This window comes from Hippocampus zosterae, chromosome 5 (genome assembly GCF_025434085.1).
Source record: "Hippocampus zosterae strain Florida chromosome 5, ASM2543408v3, whole genome shotgun sequence".
Lineage (NCBI taxonomy): Eukaryota > Metazoa > Chordata > Actinopteri > Syngnathiformes > Syngnathidae > Hippocampus > Hippocampus zosterae.
The window spans coordinates 24,806,714-24,827,736 of NC_067455.1; the positions used below are offsets into that span (position 1 = coordinate 24,806,714).

At 43.5% G+C, this 21,023-nt stretch overlaps 1 protein-coding gene across 1 annotated transcript in view; it reads right to left on the minus strand.

Annotated features, from left to right (window-relative positions):
- The window catches only part of LOC127600261 (exostosin-1a-like), a 29,608-nt gene extending 18,119 nt beyond the window's left edge, over positions 1-11,489 (minus strand). Inside the window, exon 1 of the mRNA XM_052064699.1 lies at positions 9,650-11,489. Within this exon, the coding sequence (XP_051920659.1) occupies positions 9,650-10,590 (941 nt within the window). The 5' untranslated portion in view covers positions 10,591-11,489. The remainder of the gene's footprint in view (positions 1-9,649) is intronic.
- Positions 11,490-21,023: the final 9,534 nt, after the last annotated feature.

The following is a 21,023-nucleotide window of genomic DNA, read 5'->3' on the forward strand; positions in this document are numbered from 1 at the left end:
TCAAATGTGGGAAAGCTTCACACGAGAGAAATGTTGACTTTGCTGTTGCTACTCCTTCTTTCCGCTCGGCAATGCGTAGCAACTCACACTAGCATGTGATGCAGTCAATGACAATTGAGATGTGCAGTCCTCTGCTTCTGATACAGAGGATGAGGACTTTGATGGATTTCTGGGTGATGATTGATCGAAAAACGTGAGAACATTGTACGATGGCTAAATAAAATACACCCGAACTCAGTTCTGCTTTCGTTGCCTTTTTAAAAACGTGTTTTTATCTTATCTGTATGTCTTGGCATGCTACCGTATGCTTCAAGCTAACGTGTTAGAGTGCGCGCATGCATGCCGTATGTTTAAGCTGGCCTATGTTTTACCACTGTAAAACTGCGGCCATTAGTACGATGCGTCCTGTGTATGTGTAAAATACAGAAATGTCACCCATTAATGAGACTGCGGCCATTAGTACGATGCGTCGAATAGTCGTGAAAATACGGTAATGACTGTCAAAAACACGGTCTTCAAAGATTTTTTTTTAAATGCAATGGTTCCTGTTCTGGGCGGCCCGGTGGACGACTGGTTCGCGCGCCGGCCTTGCAGCGCAGAGGTCCAGGGTTCGATTCCGGCTCCGAGCTTCATGTGTGGAGTTTGCATGTTCTCCCCGTGCCTGCGTGGGTTTTCTATGGGTACTCCAGTTTCCTCCCACATTCCAAAAACATGCGTGGCAGGTTAATGGAACACTCTAAATTGTCCCTTTGTGTGAGTGTGAGCGCAGATGGTTGTTTGCCTGTGTGCGTCCTGCGATTGGTTGGCAACTGATTCAGGGAATCCCCCGCCTACTGCACGAAGACAGCTGGGATAGACTCCAGCATGCCCCACAGACCTCATGAGGATAAGCGGATTGGAAAATGGAACGGTTGGATGTTGAAAGATAAGCTCAAAACAGGGGTAAAGACCGAGATCGATTTATTTACTGGTGAGATATAACAAAACTCTTTTTCGCCCTCTCAGTTGTTGTGATTTTTTGTGGAGGCAGAGTTAAACGGGGACAAGCTGATGCAACCGCGCTACTGCATGAGCAGTCCTCCCCGCTTTGCAAGTGCCCTCTTTCATCTTTGGCGATTCAGCACATCTGCCACTTCCTAATTAGCAATAACTTGGCACATTTCTACCACTACAACATGAAGTTAGCCATCACACTATGCCCACAATCAGAAAAGAATACATCTTCCCTACAGTGTTACACATTTTGGACTACAATGTCTCTGTTGTGTGAATGCATGAGCAGCGCACATAGCAAGATAACGGCAAAAGAGGCATCACCGCCAAATAACATGCAACCTCGTAACTATGCTTGAACGTGGCTACACAATTTTCCTTGTTTGTCCGTTGGGATTTGGAGTCCTTTTGCTCGATTCCGGTTGTTTGCTGAATGCTTTCTCATGTTTGGAATAATGAGTATTGATAATACATAGTTTAAAATCATGGGTGATTTAATTATTTATTATTATTATTATTGTGAATTTGAAGGTATTAATTAATGTAGTATTCGTGGTAGTGGTCATAATAGTAGCACTCAGAGAATGGTTAGAGATTCAGCCATCTCGTTACTTCTGCGTCCCGTGTCCTAGACGCATAATTTTCCCACGGGACGCACAGTTCCAAATGTGTGTGCGTTTTTGGGACGCAAGGAAATTTCTCTGGCAAAACAAACAAACAAACTACGGCAAGCCTGAGGATTTCACAGTAACAATTGTGACCGGTAGCGTGTCGTTTCCGTGGCGTCATTTTCACGGTACCGAAAAATAGTTTAATTATAAAAGTGACTGCACTTGAATTGACTGTGTGATCCACGCCATTTAACTGCACCTGTGTGTGTGTGGTTGTGATGTGGTGTGTGAGTGTGTTTCTTCTCATTTATTTTCGTTTTGTTTTGTTTTCAGTGTTGGGGGGGACACAACAGATGATGTTATCTGCGCATGCGGGTTGTTATTTTAGTCCGCAAACTGAGGAATTGCACGGATGAAAGTTTGAGATGGCGGCGTAAAAAAACTCGCCGGGGTCTACTAATTAAGATATTTAAGAAATGGGAATGCTTGTCTGATTTTTCGTACGAATCGTCCAAAGGGCGTATCACTAAACTCACCTGTGACGTATGCACAGAACGCGAGAGCGAAATACGACGCGAGGCACGATTACGAGGCAAATTGGTCATTAGATTTGTAGGCTAATCGCTGTGAAAAATATTATGAAACAGTATTGGTTATTCTATAATTTACTGGTTGTAGCATGGTAACACCTTTGTCAGAAGGCGTAGTAATGCTAATGTTAACTGTTGGTAGAACTCATGATGACGTGTGTTAAATTCTTTCGTCAAATTGATCGTAGATTACACATGCATCGTCTTGGGAAGAGGATGTTAAGACACATCAATACTTACCTGTATTAATGATCACCAGTCAATTAATCTTTGCAGTGTGAGATTGGAAAAAATACTCTGATGATGCCACATGAGTACACCAGTTTTTGATATGTTTATTTTTTGGAATAAACCTGGAGTACACAGCTGCTGATGTAATGTTCATTGTTAATGCATAGTTTTCAAACATCGACCCTTGAAACATTATACTTTTGAGTTTCAGAATTCTTGATGATCAATATCAGTCAAAATAGAAAAATGGGTTCCCATGATGAACGTTTACGGAACCCAACATTTGTTGTTGTGGTTTCCCATTGGGTAATCCTACGGAACCGAAAAACGGTTACCATGAATTTCCGAAATCCTCAGGCCTGCTCCGAAATTATTTAAATTTTTGCAGCATTTGTTTATCATTGTACTGTATGTACATGTTGTTGTGTGTGTTATTATCATATGTAATTGAATAAGTAGACCCTTTCAGAATTCGACATTTGGGACTCTCTCAATCCATATTGGCACTCATACTTTTCTGATCAGCGAGTCCCTGGGACTCGCTGCCGGTAAACTGTAAAATTATCACTGAGAGATTACCGCTTTTTCTGCAATCAGTGATTGACTTCTATGCAAAGTCATTTCTCAACTAGTGTTCCTTGCCAAGTCATGCCTGTTGAGTGTTGATTTACTCATATTAAGAAACTACTGCACTAAAACATTCATTCATAAATGTATACCATGTGATTTTATTTATTTTTTCTCAGTATAAATAACACGTACCCTCTGAATAAAAACACTTCATTCAAGCGTTAGGGAGTGCAAAGGGTTATGATGGAGGGGTGTTGCAAATCATGAAGACCTGCCAAGTGGTATGATAGCATCGTTTTATACATGTCCTCGGCTAGGCCTCAGTTTCAAAATCAGTCCTTGGCCTTGGAGGGAAGTTCTTGGCCTTGGAGGCAAGTCTTTGTCCTTGGCCACGGGTTGCCGGTCCTTGGACACAACACTGCGGGGAACATGCTTTTTATTTTTTTTTACGGTCTAAAATAACGTGCAGTAGCACCTCCACTATGTTAGGAGGCAGTGACTCTCTCATTGTCAGAGTTTGCGCAGGGAGCATTCTCAGGGAGGAAATATGACGAGGTGTATGTAGCGCTTGGCTTCAATGTAACTGCGGTGGCAGACAAGTAAAAGTAAAGATCGATGTGCTTACTGTGTCCAAAAATGTTGGTAGCGGACAGCATGAAGCCAAATAAATTAAGGCGTCACTTAAAGACATTACACTCTGATAAGCTGCTTGAGTTTTTTTCAGCGAAAACGTGCCGAATATTACCAACAATCATGCCGCTTTGTGACTGCTACTTCAGTAAACTAAAATACAAGTCCTGGCTACACATTGAGCAGGAGGCGAAAGTTGCTGTGTCCTGCTTCAAACCTCGTTTCGAAAAGCTGTGCATTGCAAAACATGCTCATTGAAGCCATTAATCCAGACATCACATTTGATTTTTTTTTTAAAGCACAAACTTTTATCTGTTTTTGTTTTGCTGGTTAAAGTTTTGTTTTTAAATATTGTGCTCTGAGATAATGTTGGTGATTAGTTTGAATGCATCATTAGTTATTGATTTTATGGAATTTTATTTTTCAGTATCATATGGTTTGACATGGTCAGTCAAAAAATATTTATTGTTAAATTAAGGATTTAATGTTATTTTTGAATTTCATATGCACTTTAAATCTTTTCTGTTCCAGTTACTAAAGCTATTCTTTGTTGTAAGTTGGTCCATATTTCTTTTTTATACGTTAATAAGGATACAGTGTTACGCAAAAGTGTACTTATAACAATTTTACAGACAAATTATACTATTTATAGTCGCAAAAAAATACAGGGAGCAGAGGTGGCGAAGGTACAGGAATTTAAGTACCTAGGATCAACATTGCAGAACAGTGGAGACTCTGGAAGAGAAGTGAAGAATAGAGTGCAGGCAGGTTGGAACAGCTGGAGAAAAGTGTAAGTGATTTGTGATGGAACGAGGATGGACATGATCAGAAATTAGGTCATTAGAGGGACAACTCAGACAGGAAAGTTTGGAGAAAAAGTTAGAGAGGTCAGACTGAGATAGTTTGGACATGTACAGAGGAGGGACCGTGGATACATTGGTCGGAGAATGTTAGAGATGGAGCTACCAGGTAGGAGACAGAGAGGAAGGCCAAAGAGGAGATTCATGGATGCCGTGAGGGGAGACATGCAGGTAGTTGGAGTCAGAGTAGAGGATACAGAGAACAGGGAAAGATGGAAATTAATGACTCGCTGTGGCAACCCCTGAAAAGGGACAAGCCGAAAGGAGAAGAAGAAGATAGTCGTGCGGGGGGGGGGGAATGACAAAATAATTGAGAACCACTGCTTTATTTCAAAAGTTATATTTAGATTATCTACTATTAGATGGAACAACTAAGTTTGATTACAAAATGCTTTAATGGTCAGCAGATACCAACAATGCTGTTAAACATAAAAATGACCTTGCCGTGCCACTTAATTGGAAGCGCATTTTTAACAGTCACATTTAAAATACATATTTTTATTAAAATTAAATTAAAGACAACATTTTCGGCATAATTATTTTATTCTATATAAATGATTCTTTTCTGGATTTCACTTAACATAAATGGTTTATTTTAGAATTTTAAAAAATGACAGGCTTTTTTAACCTCACATAACATCAGTACATTTTAAATAAAATCTTCACATATTTAGCTATTAATATTGTCATGGCAAAACTCCACATCTATAATGTACATTGTATATGAATATAACACAAATTCGGGGGTCTCCTGCACGCACGAGTTGGTGTGACTTTCTATTCAAGCGTGATAACATACTGGGCTGCAAAGACGGCAATCCGTTGTTTTATTTTGTTTTTTTATAGCGTTTTAAAGTAACAAAATATTTCTTTACAGCATAGAGTGTGCAATAAACATTAATAGTTTTTTTTTTTTTTTTTTTATGGTTGACAAACTCGGACGTTGTATCGGTCTGTCGTGGTGAAGAAGGAGCTGAGCCAAAGGGCGAAGCTCTCAATTTACCGGTCGATCTACGTCCCAACCCTCACCTATGGTCACGAGCTATGGGTCGTGACCGAAAGAACGAGATCCCGGATACAAGCGGCTGAAATGAGTTTTCTCCGCAGGGTGTCCGGGCTCTCCCTTAGAGATAAGGTGAGAAGCTCAGTCATCCGGGAGGGGCTCAGAGTCGAGCCGCTTCTCCTCCACATCGAGAGGAGCCAGATGAGGTGGCTTGGGCATCTGATTCGGATGCCTCCTGAGCGCCTCCCCGGTGAGGTGTTCCGGTCATGTCCCACCGGGAGGAGACCCCGAGGAAGACCCAGGACACGCTGGAGAGACTATGTCACCCAGCTTGCCTGGGAACGACTCGGGATCCCCCGGGGAGAGCTGGAAGAAGTAGCTAGGGAGAGGGAAGTCTGGGCTTCCCTGCTAAAGCTGTTGCCCCCGCGACCCGGCCCCGGATAAGCGGTAGATGATGGATGGATGGATGGTTGACAAACTCAAAATCGTGACTTTACTCACAGTTTGAAAAATGCAAATATCCCTGGATCCTTCCTCATTGCAAATTGTGGACATGCGAGTCATCACTTATCGCGGTTTCAGTGCATTGCAGATTTTTCAAAAGTATTAAAAAAACAAAAGCGAAAATGCAGCAAAAGGTCCGCGAGATGCAGCAAAACAGTGAGTCCCCATTGACAGTGATATGTGAGGGATCACTGTATGTCACTCCCTCAAACATGAAGGTGAATTTGAAATCTCCCACAATGCATTTCACCATGTTCAAGCTATAAATACCAGACTTTCCCTTACATATTCTATAATGTATAGCTATTCGTCGAATGACTTTAGTGAGGAATACAGACGCTCCCCAACTTACGAACGAGATACGTTCCAAACGATCATTCATAAGGTGAATTTGTTCGCAAGTTGCTTCAGTGCTCTATTTTGTATGGAATGCATGTTTAAGATAAGATAAGATAAGCTATCCTTTATTCGTCCCACACTGGGGAAATTTACAGCCTCCAGCAGCAAGAATGTATGTAGAAAGAAGTCTTATATAAGTATGCTTAAGGTTTATACAAGTATAGCAAAATGAAGTTTAACTTACTTTTGGAAGATGTACTCGAAGGCTTAAGGACATGATGGAAGGGGAGGAGAAGGAAGAGGAGGATTTTATATCATGGGGCCGAGAGGGTCTTCATTGTCGCTGGAATGGGCTTCAAGAGTTACTTCCTCCTCCGTAACATCGATGAAGGAAGAAGTTGAGGGTCCAGGAGAAGAAGATGAGGGGTTGACTAGTATCTTCCTTGGAGGGTGTAGTAGAAACTGGCCGAAAGAAGCAATCTAACGACGATTGCACAGTTTTCTTCTTTTTCTCATCATAAATGATGCAGGAGCACTGTATGGCATCATTCGTTTGATTTGCAACCTTTGTGCAACGGTCAATATTTGGGTCTTGCTGCTCAAAGAGTGCGATGGATGGCTTTATCTATGAGCGAAAACCCCTCGGCCAAGAGTTCCGTCTCGAATTTCTGCATGGGGACAGGCGTTTCCTCCTCCTCCCACAGCGCCTCACGTCGGTTTTAGCGGCGGAAAGAAGCACTACTAGGAAAAAGGCGCGCAATACAAAATTTAACTTACAGCATCTCTGTCCAAACATTTTTCAACATACCCGTAAAAATGTTCGTATGTACCGTTGTTCGTAACTCGAATGTTCGTAAATCGGGGAGCGTCTGTATAGTGTTCGAGGAAAGTGAGGTGCCCTTCCACATTATATTACTGATTAACTATTAGGTTTATAATAAAATATGTGTGTGTGAGAGAGGCAACGGTGTGTGCATGTTTATTTAACTCGTCAATTCTTTCTCACTGATGCCTCTTGCAGCTGGTTAACGGCAACTACTTCGGGCAGGGGTGCCATTACGTCGATCCTGATCGACCGGTAGATCTGGGAAAGGTGCCAAGTGTATCCGAGGGGTGTAGAGGAGAAGAGAAAAAAAAACATTTGTGTGTCTTTGTACATGTTAGTAATATATTTTTGTGTTAATGTACACTGCACCCTAATCATCCTATCAGTCTCATTTTCATGAAAAAATATTTTTAAAATAAAATAAAGCAGGTAAATTATTAACCTACGGTGGCGCGTGACCTACGTCACCGGAAGTTGTTAGCGTTCAGCAGTCTGCAATTGCAGCTTGTGACAGAGCTCTTGCTCTAAATCTTTTATCGTCATTATTCTCATTCAGAGTTTGCTTCGTGTACAATTCACCGAGGGCACAGGCAATTAATAGGAATCTAGAGGGCCCAGGGTAGCACTTCAAAACGGTACGTGTGAGCTATCTAGATAGCTAACAGGTTGCAACGGTGCATTGCATGCCTCCGTGTCAGGCCGTTTCTCAAAATGGCGTGCGCGGTAAGAGGCGACCGGGAGGGTGGTTGACAGAAAAGTTGATCTGAGGTCCAAAAAGTTTGGGCACCCATGATTTAGGGTATTATTGCTGCGTGAAACACCGACATTGCTACCATAGAGAAGTAAATGTCCATACAATTTCTAATCCGCTTATCCACACAAGAGTCGGGAGTGTGCTGGAGCCTATCCCAGCTGTCTTCAGGCAGCAGGCTCGGTACACCCTGAACTGGTTGCCAGCCAATCGCACAAACACACAATTTGGAGTGTTCAATCAGCGTGCCATGCATGTTTTTGGAAGGTGGGAGGAAACCGGAGTACCCAGAGAAAACTGACGCAAGACACAGGGAGAACATATAAACTTCACACAGGAAGACCGGGGCCTGGAATCAAACCCTGCACGCACACAGAATTAAATGTGCTCAACAAAATAATGTTTTGTAATATTTGAATTGTAACTATAAACTACTGTGATTGGCTGGCAACCGGTTCAAGGTGTGCCACACCCACTGCCCGAAGGCAGCTGGGATATACTCCAGCACACATGCGACCCTCGTGAGGATAACTGGCTTGGATCACAGTGGATGGATGGATAACCAATAACAGTTCTGGACTGGGGAAAAAAAATACAGTTTTAGTTGTTGCTTGAAAATAGGCATATTTTGGAGTAAAGCGTTACTTCGTAATTTAGTACTTAGTGGCACATTACCAGCATCCCTGGCTATAATTAATAATCACGTGCAACGATAAATCAGTTCAAATATAAATATCTTAAAATGCATTTCGGAGTACTACAGAGAAGACGGGGGGCTGGGTTAAGCACTAGGTTTGGAATGACCTGTAGCATGACTGTACATATGACTAATTTTGATGGTATAGGTAAGATATAGTTACAATCATGATCGTTGGAAAATGAGAGTTTTAGGTATATGGTTTCATAAAATGAGTGTGGGAACTATATATGCACGGGGTCAGTGATATATCGAAAATTAATCGAATATAGACAGCTACTTATAGATGGTATTGTGACAGGGTGTCTTGTGATTATGAGACTTAGCATTTGCTTTGACTGTTTTTGTTCTTTCTACTCTCTTCATTATTAATTTATTGTTAGTTGTACGAGTTATTTTTGCTCCGTGTAAACCACTTCGTATTCAGTGGTGGTTGTTTTAAATGTAGCCGAGTTGAGTGAATAATAATAATAATACATTTTATTTATAAGCGCCTTTCAAGACACCCAAGGACACTTTACAATAACAAAAAACAAAACAATACGGGTTGAGCAGCGGCAGCCAAAACGCGCCAGTGAAGTTGAACATTGTGAACAGTACTGTATTCATTTTATGTTGCGTATCGATAGCTATTAAGATATCCTATTTTAACTATATATATATATATATCAGCTATATTAACAACGACATAAATACAGGGACAGGAATAGATACGTTTAAGTCCTCCAACAATTTGTGAAAGCAGGCAAGTTATTACCTTTGTTGTACTGATTATTGATTATTTCTAACTATGTTTTTCTTGGGAGTGTGTCTTTTTTTGTAAGTTGATGTTTTTAATTTTGTGAGGGGGGTGTTCACCACACACATTACTGTATTAAACTGCAATTATTTTTGTGCACGTTTAAAATAGATTGTTGAAAAAAATGATTCAGATGCTTCTATCAACTCATTTCCCCTCCATCAAAAACATTAATAAAATGAAAAGACCCGTTTATCATAGCCTGCTCACTTAATGAACAACATGACAGTCAAAATAGTACTCACTTGTCGTAGTCTGCATTATCCTTGTCACAGCGTGCATCTTTGTGCTTCTGCCAATCCTTGCCGTGCTTGCAGGTAGTGAGAAGGACAACATCCTCGGCGTTATGCACATGATACAAGGCATTCCTGGTACCAGATCCTATTCCAGTTAAATATCTTTTTCCCTTGAACACCAGCAGGTACTTCCTAAATGGGGGGATGGTGTTATGTTTAAGGTAGCCCCGTTCCCCTCCAGTCCTGGGGTGTTCTTTTGAGAAAAGGGGGATGGATATGTCAAATCTGGGCCGAAAGTTCTCTGTGCTGATACTGGCCTTAGCCAGCATGGCAAGGCCAATGTCAAAGCCCAGATCTTCCGTGTAGTCAGGCCATGTGCCCGAGTATAAATTGAAGATGATGTGGTTTTTACCATCATTCCACAGTGGAAGACTCTGGACTTTTGCCTTTAGGTTGTGCACATAATGCGGTGAGAGCTGGTCCCTGTCCAGAGTGTCCAAACCCAGGACAAACAGACATGCCCGGTCCGGGTCCGGTGTGAAGAACCTGGAGCCTTCAATTGACAACAAAATGTTCTGATAGCTCTCTGACATTTTTTCTCCCTTCTGGTGAGGATAGATGTAAACTTTGTAGCCATTTCTCTCACATAGAGAAAAGTCAAAGCAGGACTCCATTCTGCAATGCTTCCCAGAGAAAAGGTCGGTGATTCCTTCTCTCTTCTGACGAGGAGATATGTGGTCATTCGCGTCGTCGTTGTCTCGCTCACCGGCGCTGTAAGGTTGAACGGCCCCCGGGGAGCGACGCCACTGCGCCCCAGGGTGTGGAGTTCGCGCATGTCGCCGGCTTAGACCTCGTCTGGAAAGTGGTACATGAATACCCCCGAAACAAAATAGCAGAAGGAGACACACGCCGGCAGAGAACAATACTAAGTAACGTTTTTTGGCCTGCATGTGTTCTATGAAATGAGCCAAGATGTTCGGGGATAAGTCCAAAAAGTCCCGAAGTTTTGGCTTCACCACCGCCTGTGGGAGAGCTCCGCCATCTTCCCACGGGCTGCAAGTCTTCCACCTTCTGTTTCAAAGGCCTTTCATAAGTCCGGGAACTGATCCAACGCATGTGGGCGATTTTGAATGATCATCAAGCTCGCCTTCTCGTCAGTACTCCACCTATTGACTGTCTTAAATTTACCCGATATAAGCGATAAGCCCAATTCTCTTATCAATGTATACAGCGTAACCTTTAATTTACATCAGGTATCCATTTAAACCATAAATCGTATATGCTTAAAACCCCAAACGCAACAAAACCTCAACAACTAACTTGTATTGAAAGAATAACATTCAACGTGATGCTCGAAAATGAATGGACACGAAACTACAGTTCCTTTAGGAAACTGGGACTCATGCTAACATTGGAGCCGCCAACATTTAACGTAACCAATTCCAAACATTACATAAGTTTAAGACGAATGTTGTTGTTTTTTTAATTGGGTAACTTTACATGAGACGGTCATCGACGCAAACTGGCGACAGAGGAAAATCGTAAAACATTGCCGGGGTTAGCCTGCTAGCTTTGCGAACATCAAAGTATCTTATCATCGGTTTTAAAGTGAAGACAATCTCTCTCACGTTAAAATAGCATGCCCCTTTTCGAATCTGCAATTTCTCCTCGGTTCCACTTTTTGGTACATAAAAGTAAATTCCCCAAATACCTCTCACGTCCTTCACAGATTTGAATAAGAGTCTCTCACGTTTTATCAACCAAGAGGTGTTGTAGATCATCAACAACAGAAGTCGATGTAGCGCAATCTGTGCACAAGAAAGGGGACCGCCGCTGAAGACCCGGATGTGACGTTATGCCGCCATACAAGGTGCGTTATCTTTATTATGCGGGCATCCGAAACGGGAGGGGTTTCGGTAGAGTCGCCGACAAATCATCTCAAAAACGGCGGTCACATGGGAGTTCTTGGCACATCTGAGTGATTTATTAAAACTATCGTACACAGCATTCCAAATTATTGTGTAAATGATATTTTCGATTCGAATGACACTCAAATATAATTTTATATTTTCAATCGTTAGATTCATTCAGATTAATTCGAATGTATTTAACCCCACCCCCCCAAAAAATAGAATACAGTTCCAAATTATTACACACAACAGAGTTTTTAGACATTTAATAGAATGTAACCGGGAATAGATATTTGTTGAATTTTAATTTTAATGAAATAAAGGGCTATGTCAAAATAGCCTCCGAGGCTGCTTTTTGGGCATAAACTCCCTCCCACCTTCACAGACCTTTTGCTTATAGTTGCTTCAGAATTTCTCGATTGGGTATCAATCACATGTGTCAAACTCAAGGGCCCGGGGCCAGATCTGGTCCGCCACATCATTTTATATGGCCCACGAAATGTAAACTTTCAATGTAATGTAATGAATGTAAAATTTCAAATGTAAACGGTGCACATTCACCACATCTGCCAACAGCTTTGAAGCAACCTTCTTTGAAGTTGGTCGTGTTTTCCCGGTGCTTTGTGCTGTCATTTACCGTCCTCCTAAATACAACAAAGACTTTTTAAGCGACTTTCCAAGCTTTCTTGCGGAAATCAGGCTGAGATATGATCGTATTCTCCTAATGGGGGATTTTAATATCCATGTATGTTGTCCGGAAAAAACGCTAGCAAAAGACTTCTTAAGACTTATCGACTCTTTTAATTTTGTGCAGTATGTGACCAGCCCGACACACGAACAAGGACATATTTTAGACCTTGTCCTTGCTCATGGTATAACGGTGTCAAATCTGGAAGTCCTTGAAAATGGAATTTCTGATCACATGGCAGTTTTATTTGACGTAGTCTTATCGCATGCTGCTCTGAAATCTGGCGCTCCTAGTTGTAAACGCCGAATTTTTAACCCTCACACTGCTAGTCGTTTCTCTGATGCCTTTAATAACCTTTGCGTACCCTCGTCTAACACAGAGGAACTCACCTCTTGTTTCGACTCGTCATGTCGTGCCATCCCGGATTTGGTGGCTCCTTCAAAAACTGCTCCCAAAACCTAAACCCGAGCCATGGTTTAACGACATTACCCGCGCAGCTAGGCAGGAGTGTCGCAAAGCTGAACGCAAGTGGAAAAAAGACAAATTGCATGTCTCTTATCAAATTTGGAAAGACTGCTGGCGTAACTACCAGTCACAGAAAAAGAGGCCAAAAGAGAATATCTGTCGGACCTTATTCTAGCTAACCGTCACAACCCACGCGCAGTATTTAAAACGGAAACTCTTGGTTCAACTCGTCATGCCGTGCCATCCTGGATTTGGTGGCACGATAGATTCTGTACTCAAACCCCCTCTGCCTACTTGCTCGGATTCTTCAGCCGAGATGTGCAACAGATTCCTTCAGTTCTTTATTGATAAGGTCTCTACAGCTAGGATTCCGGTCCCAAATACCGCATCTGACCCCTTTGTCCATGTTCCATGTTCAGCTGTCCTAAATTCTTTTGATACTGTGTCCTTGGCGCTTTTGGAGGATGTAGTTCGCCAGACGAAGCCATCTGGCTCCCCTTGCGACTCTCTTCCCCCACGCTTCTTTCAGGAGGTTCTCCCGAGTGTTGGTGCATCTGTCTTGGATATCATCAACAGCAGCCTTTCTTCTGGTGTAGTTCCCCAACAGTTTAAACATGCTGTGGTCCAACCCTTGATCAAGAAACCTGGTCTTGATCCAGATGAGCTGTCAAGTTACAGACCCATTTCCAAACTGCCTTTCGTTTCCAAAATTCTGGAAAAAGTGGTGCACATGCAGTTGAAACTTTTCTTGGATGAACATAACATCTTGGAGGTCTTCCAGTCAGGTTTCAAGACGATGCATAGCACGGAGTCAGCCCTGTTACGCGTTTCTAATGACATCCTCCTGGCAAATGACTCTGGAGACCACGTGTGTCTGGTTTTATTGGACTTAACTGCAGCATTTGATACAGTGGATCACAGTATTCTGCTGACTCGTTTGCAGCACTTGGTGGGCATTGGCGGGAGTGCTCTTGATTGGTTTAGGTCCTATCTAGCTGACAGGACCTTTTGTGTCAGCCTTGGCTGCTCTGAATCACGCCCTGCTCCCCTGTCATGTGGTGTTCCACAGGGCTCAATTCTGGGGCCTCTGCTGTTCTCGCTGTATCTGCTCCCATTGGGTTCCATCTTAAGGAAACATGGTATTCCTTTCCACTGCTATGCAGATGACTGCCAGATCTATGTCCCACTGAGCAAGAAAGACACCTTTTCATTAAGGCCACTCCTATCCTGTCTGGAAGAAATCAAAACCTGGATGGCACAAAATTTCTTGAAGTTCAACGAAAAGAAGACAGAGGTGATATTGTTTGGCCCCAGTGGACCTTGTACATTCCATCCTGTAGACTTGGGCCCCCTATCTCCTCATCTGAAATCAACGGTCTCAAACTTGGGACTTAAACTGGACAGTGATTTCAAACTCGATCGGCAAATTGGTGCCGTTGTTAAATCCAGCTTCTTTCACCTTAGACAGCTGGCCAAAATAAAACCTTTCCTCTCACATGAACACTTTGAGACAGTAATTCATGCCTTTGTCACATCCCGGCTCGATTACTGCAACGCCCTGTACTTTGGAGTCAGCCAGTCCTCCATCAAGCGCCTTCAGCTGGTACAGAATGCCGCTGCTCGCCTCTTGACTGGTACACGTAAGAGGGAGCATATAACTCCTACTTTGGCATCCCTTCACTGGCTCCCCATTCATTTTAGAATTATTTTTAAGATCCTCCTCTTTGTTTTCAAATCTCTGAATAATCTCGCGCCACCTTACCTCTCTGAGCTCATACGCCCCTACACCCCTGCCCGGCGCCTCAGGTCTGTGGACCAGTCTTTGCTAGACGTACCAAGAACTAAACTGAGGCTCAGAGGGGATCGAGCCTTTTCTGTTGCTGGTCCATCTCTCTGGAATGACCTCCCACTGAACATTCGGCAAGCCTCCTCGCTGCCCATCTTTAAAGCCCTCCTCAAAACTCACTTGTATTCTTTGGCGTTTGACTCATCATGACTTAGATTTGCTATTGGTTTTACTGCTTGGTGCTTTCTACCGCCTTATTACTTATTACTTATTACTGATTCGTCTTACTGTTTATTGTATATGTTAAATCGCTCCATGTACAGCACTTTGTATGCAGCGATGGCTGTTTGAAAGTGCTCTATAAATACTGTTGACTTGACTTGACTTGACTTGACTTGACTTGACGAAAGCAGCTCAAAGATGTCAACTTCCATGATCCTTTCTAAAATGTAAACCAAAAATTTCTCATATGTAATAAATAAGAGATATATTCTCAGCATTTTCTTGTTACCAAGCTGCTCATGATAGTAACTTAAACAATAGTTGAATCAACATTTGTTATATTCTTGAATTCTTTATATGGTTTCAGTCATAACGGCCCTTCAGGTGAAACGGTAAATAAAATGTGGCCCGCCCCAAAAATGAATTTCACACCCTTGGTATAAATAATGTCTCTCTCTCTCTCTGTGTATATATATAAGGAGTTACCAAGACTGAAAACTGAAAGGTACTGGAAAGGCATATGGGAGAAGGAGGTTGCACATAACAGCAGTGCACAATGGCAATGACCATGAGAGAGGAGCACAGACACCTCCCAGAACAGAACCCAGTTACCATAACAGTGACAGACATACAGGAAAGAGTCTCAGATATGAAGAACTGGACAGCACCAGGCCCGGACATGGTCCACACCTACTGGCTAAAGAAACTCACAGCACTCCATGAGCGCCTAGCAGTACAAATGAACCAGCTGCTGAGGGATGGGACTCACCCAGAATGGCTAACCGAAGGGCGAACGATCCTGATCATGAAGGATCCCTTGAAGGGTGCAGTCCCATCCAACTATCGGCCAATAACCTGTCTCTCCACAACATGGAAGCTCATGTCAGGCATCATTGCGGCTAAGATAAGTGGACACATGGATCAATACATGAACAAAGCGCAGAAGGGCATTGGTAGAGATACCAGAGGAGCCAAACATCAGCTCCTGGTTGACAGAACAGTCGCACAAGACTGCAGGTCTCGACGTACCAACCTGTGCACAGCTTGGATTGATTACAAGAAAGCCTATGACTCGATGCCACATACATGGATCACTGAATGCTTGGCGTTGTATAAGGTGAACAGGACCCTCAGAGCCTTCGTTGCGAACTCGATGAGGATGTGGAAAACCACACTTGAAGCCAATGGCAAGCCACTTACCCAAGTGTCCATCAAATGTGGCATATACCAAGGCGATGCACTCTCCCCACTGCTGTTCTGCATAGGACTGAACCCCCTAAGCCAAGTAATCACCAAGACAGGCTATGGATACCGCCTCAGAAATGGAGCTACAATCAGTCACCTCCTCTACATGGATGACATAAAGCTGTATGCTAAGAGCGAAAGGGACATAGATTCCCTGATCCACACAACCAGGATCTACAGCAGCGACATCGGGATGTCATTCGGGCTTGAGAAATGTAGTCGGATGGTGACTAAGAGAGGAAAGGTAGTCCGCACTGAAGGGGTCTCACTCCTTGAAGGAACAATAGCAGACATTGAGGACAGCGACAAGTACCTTGGTATACCACAAGCCAATGGCAACCTCGAACTGGCAACAAGGAAAGCGGCTATGGCCAAATACCTCCAGCGAGTTAGGCAAGTCCTAAGAAGCCAGCTCAATGGCAAGAATAAGACCCGGGCAATAAACAGCTATGCCCTGCCAGTGATCATATACCCTGCAGGAATAATAAGGTGGCCAAAGGAAGAGATTCAGACCACGGACGTTAAGACCCGAAAGCTCCTAACCATGCATGGAGGGTTCCATCCCAAATCCAGCACCCTGAGACTGTACGAAGCCGAAAGGAAGGAGGCCGGGGACTAGTGAGTGTGAGAGCCACTGTCCAGGATGAAACATCCAAGCTCCATGAATACATCAAGGAGAAGGCTCCAACGGATGACGTACTCAGAGAATGTCTCAGACAATGGGGAACAGAAGATGAGGCGCTGGAAGAGGGACCATCATGGGAGGACAAGCCCCTACACGGGATGTACCACCAGACCATAACTGAAGTGGCTGATCTCAAGAAGTCCTATCAGTTTCTAGAGAGGGCTGGCCTGAAGGACAGCACAGAGGCACTCATCCTGGCTGCTCAGGAGCAGGCCTTGAGCACCAGAGCCATCGAGGCCCAGATATACCACACCAGACAAGACCCAAGGTGTAGGTTGTGCAAAGAGGCACCTGAGACGATCCAACACATAACTGCAGGGTGTAAGATGCTGGCAGGGAAAGCCTACATGGAACGCCATAACCAGGTGGCTGGCATAGTCTACCGAAACATCTGTGCGGAGTATGGACTGGAAACCCCAAGGTCAAAATGGGAAACACCTCCAAAGATGGTGGAGAATGACAGAGCGAAGATCCTGTGGGACTTCCAGATCCAGACTGACAAGATGGTAATAGCGAACCAACCAGATATCGTGATCATAGATAAAGGGCAGAAGAAAGCCGTTGTAGTGGATGTAGCGGTCCCAAGTGATGTAAACATCAGGAAGAAGGAACATGAGAAACTCGAGAAATACCAAGGGCTCAGAGAGGAGCTGGAGAGAGCCTGGAAGGTAAATGTGACAGTCGTGCCTGTGGTGGTCGGAGCACTCGGGGCAGTGACCCCCAAACTAGACGAGTGGTTGCAACAGATCCCGGGAACAACATGGGACATCTCAGTCCAGAAATGTGCAGTGCTGGGAACAGCAAGGATACTGCGCAGAACCCTCAAGCTTCCTGGCCTCTGGTAGAGGACCCGAGCTGAATGAGGGACGGACACCACCCGAGGGGTGAGATGAGGATATTTTCATATAGAAATATTAGAGCTGTCAAACGATTAAAATATTAATATATATATATATCTAATTAAAATGCAACTGTCATAATTAACTCAAATCAACTAAAAAATTAATCGTGATTACTCACACATTTTTTATCGTTTCTGAATTTCCTTTACATTTTTTGTCCTATTTTTCCCCATTTTAATGCTCTCATCAAGATGGAATCATGAATCAGTATTCTATGTGACAAATGCAAATATTTACTGAAATAACAATTTGATTTTCAATTTTACATAAACATTTTTCACTTGGTGCAGTTATTCACACATATTCTCTCACACAATATTACTGTCCATCAATAACGGTGAAAAAAATATTTTGTCACACAACAGCTGCTTTAACAGCTTTTTTTATGAAATCAAAACAGAGCAATATAACATTATAAAGTGCACATCTAAGGTACACTAGTACTCAGCCTATAGTGGATTTAAACCATGGTTGCATACTGCATTTTTCTCAAGTTTGCTTTGAACACAGCAGTCTGTTTCTGTATGTTTGTTGAAGAATAACGAGACACCGGTCACCAGTGTTCATTATGTGCCGCTGTATTGGAAACTGCCGGCCGTACAAACAAGCACACGCACTTCCCCCGTGCTGCAGGGGCAAACCATTCTGAAAGGGGGGCGGGGGGTTCACTCCCCCTAACACAGTCAGGCTATGTTGATTGTATTGGTCCTTCTTGCGCGGAAGTCTCTCTACGGTTTTGTGTAGACCTCATTTCGAATGACTACACTTGGTTCGATGACAACACTGGATACATTTCACCTTCGCTAGGTCGCTACCACTGTAGCCCACTGTCACTATCAGACGAACACAGAGAAGCTCCACCCGCTCTATTTACATGGACACAGAACACTGTAACCTTCCACACAAAATATTTCCAGACAAGTAACAATCGCGTCAGTGGCATACATCGTATGATACAGAGAGAGAGAGAAGAACAGATAACTTTGGTCTTGTCAGTGGAGCAATATGGCAACTTTTGAAAAGTAAACTTTCCATTCATAAACTCTAAGTATCCATTTTCGGTGTCTCGCGCTGCCGTGGCTGGCAAAACAGACATGGGCGTGGACTTCTGCAGCGCACTTGTTGTTTTGTTTCTGGTGTATTTATGGAGCAACGTAACATCCGCTTGTGACGTGTGCCGCGTTAATCTCGCGAGAAAAATTTTAATCCCGTTAAAATTCATTTAAATTAATGCCAATAAAAACGCACTAAACTGACAGCTCTAATTATATATATATATATATATATATATATATATATATATATATAAAATATAATGGGCTACTGGAACAAAGCGGGAATGGGCGAGATGCGATAACATGGCTCTGTTGGAATGCTACTACTCAAGCAACCCTAGTCAGAGGGGTTACATGCAGAGAATGTGGGCTAAATGGTTACTTCGAAACCCACAGTCACGGTTGACCACGAAACAAGTCGTAGCTCAGTGTTCCAACATCCACAAACGGCAACCGCTGTCACAACTTGAGACAGCAGTTGCGTTGAGGTAAGAAAAGATATCCTTTATTTGCATGGCAATAAACAGCCATGCCCTGCCAGTGATCAGATACCCTGCAGGAATAATAAGGTGGCCAAAGGAAGAGATTCAGAGCACGGACGTTAAGACGCGAAAGCTCCTAACCATGCATGGAGGGTTCCATCCCAAATCCAGCACCCTGAGACTGTACGCAAGCCGAAAGGAAGGAGGCCGGGGACTAGTGAGTGTGAGAGCCACTGTCCAGGATGAAACATCCAAGCTCCATGAATACATCAAGGAGAAGGCTCCAACGGATGACGTACTAAGAGAATGTCTCAGACAATGGGGAACAGAAGAGGAGGCGCTGGAAGAAGGACCATCATGGGAGGACAAGCCCCTACACGGGATGTACCACCGGACCATAACTGAAGTGGCCGATCTCAAGAAGTCCTATCAGTGGCTAGAGAGGGCTGGCCTGAAGGACAGCACAGAGGCACTCATCCTGGCTGCTCAGGAGCAGGCCCAGAGCACCAGAGCCATTGAGGCCCAGATATACCACACCAGATAAGACCCAAGGTGTAGGTTGAGCAAAGAGGCACCTGAGACGATCCAACACATAACTGCAGGGTGTAAGATGCTGGCAGGGAAAGCCTACATGGAACGCCATAACCAGGTGGCTGGCATAGCTACCGAAACATCTGTGCGGAGTATGGACTGGAAACCCCAAGGTAAAAATGGGAAACACCTCAGAAGGTGGTGGAGAATGACAGAGCGAAGATCCTGTGGGACTTGCAGATCCAGACTGACAAGATGGTAATGGCGAACCAACCAGATATCGTGATCATAGATAAAGGGTAGAGGAAAGCCGTTGTAGTGGATGTAGCGGTCCCAAGTGATGGAAACATCAGAAAGAAGGAACACGAGAAACTCGAGAAATACCAAGGGCTCAGAGAGGAGCTGGAGAGAGCCTGGAAGGTAAAGGTGACAGTCGTGCCTGTGGTGGTCGGAGCACTCGGGGCAGTGACCCCCAAACTAGAAGAGTGGTTGCAACAGATCCCGGGAACAACATCGGACATCTCAGTCCAGAAATGCGCAGTGCTGGGAACAGCAAGGATAGTGCGCAGAAACCTCAAGCTTTCTGGCCTCTGGTAGAGGACCCGAGTTGAATGAGGGACAGACACCACCCGAGGGGGGGTGAGATGAGGAATTTTTTTTATATAATAATGAATGAATGAATGAATAATTATCACATTTACAAGCGCCTTTCATAACACTCAAGGACACTGTACAATCAAAAGCAATAATAAAACACAGATAAAATAATAAACAAAGAAAGAAACCGGAGATGTATATATTTTCTATATATATATATATATATATATATATATATATATATATATATATATATATATACACAGTACATATATATATATGCCTTCTGTAGTTAGGCACGTCCTTCTCCTTCTCAGTCATGCCTTCTGCTCGAGAGCCGTTCAATGACCCCCCCCCCCCCCCCCCCCCACAAAGTAAATCAACAATGACTTCAATGACACTCAGAAAAGCAAACATAATGTGCCAAACAGAAAATCAAGAGAGGAAATCACAAAATAAATTCTATGGGGGGGTTGTGAACACACAACAGAGGAACAAACTACACAAACAACTCCAAGTCTCCTACAAAAGGAAAGATGACGGAAGTTCAACAGAGCACGAAAGCAACGCATTCTAGTCGTATGTAAATCAACTCTTTTCATGCGAAGCGAGTCTCCCCCTGTAGCGTTCACACGTACCATTTTACATCGGCGCTGCCCCGCAAACGAGCATTTGCTCCAGATCAAATTTTTAAACCACTTCCTTGAGCAGGATTAAATTTGCTCCGGTTTAAGCTGTTTTCAGGGGCTACACCGGTGTAACACTCTACTGGGGCAGCCCTGGCGCTGCACCAGAGTTAATGTTGCTGTGTGAAT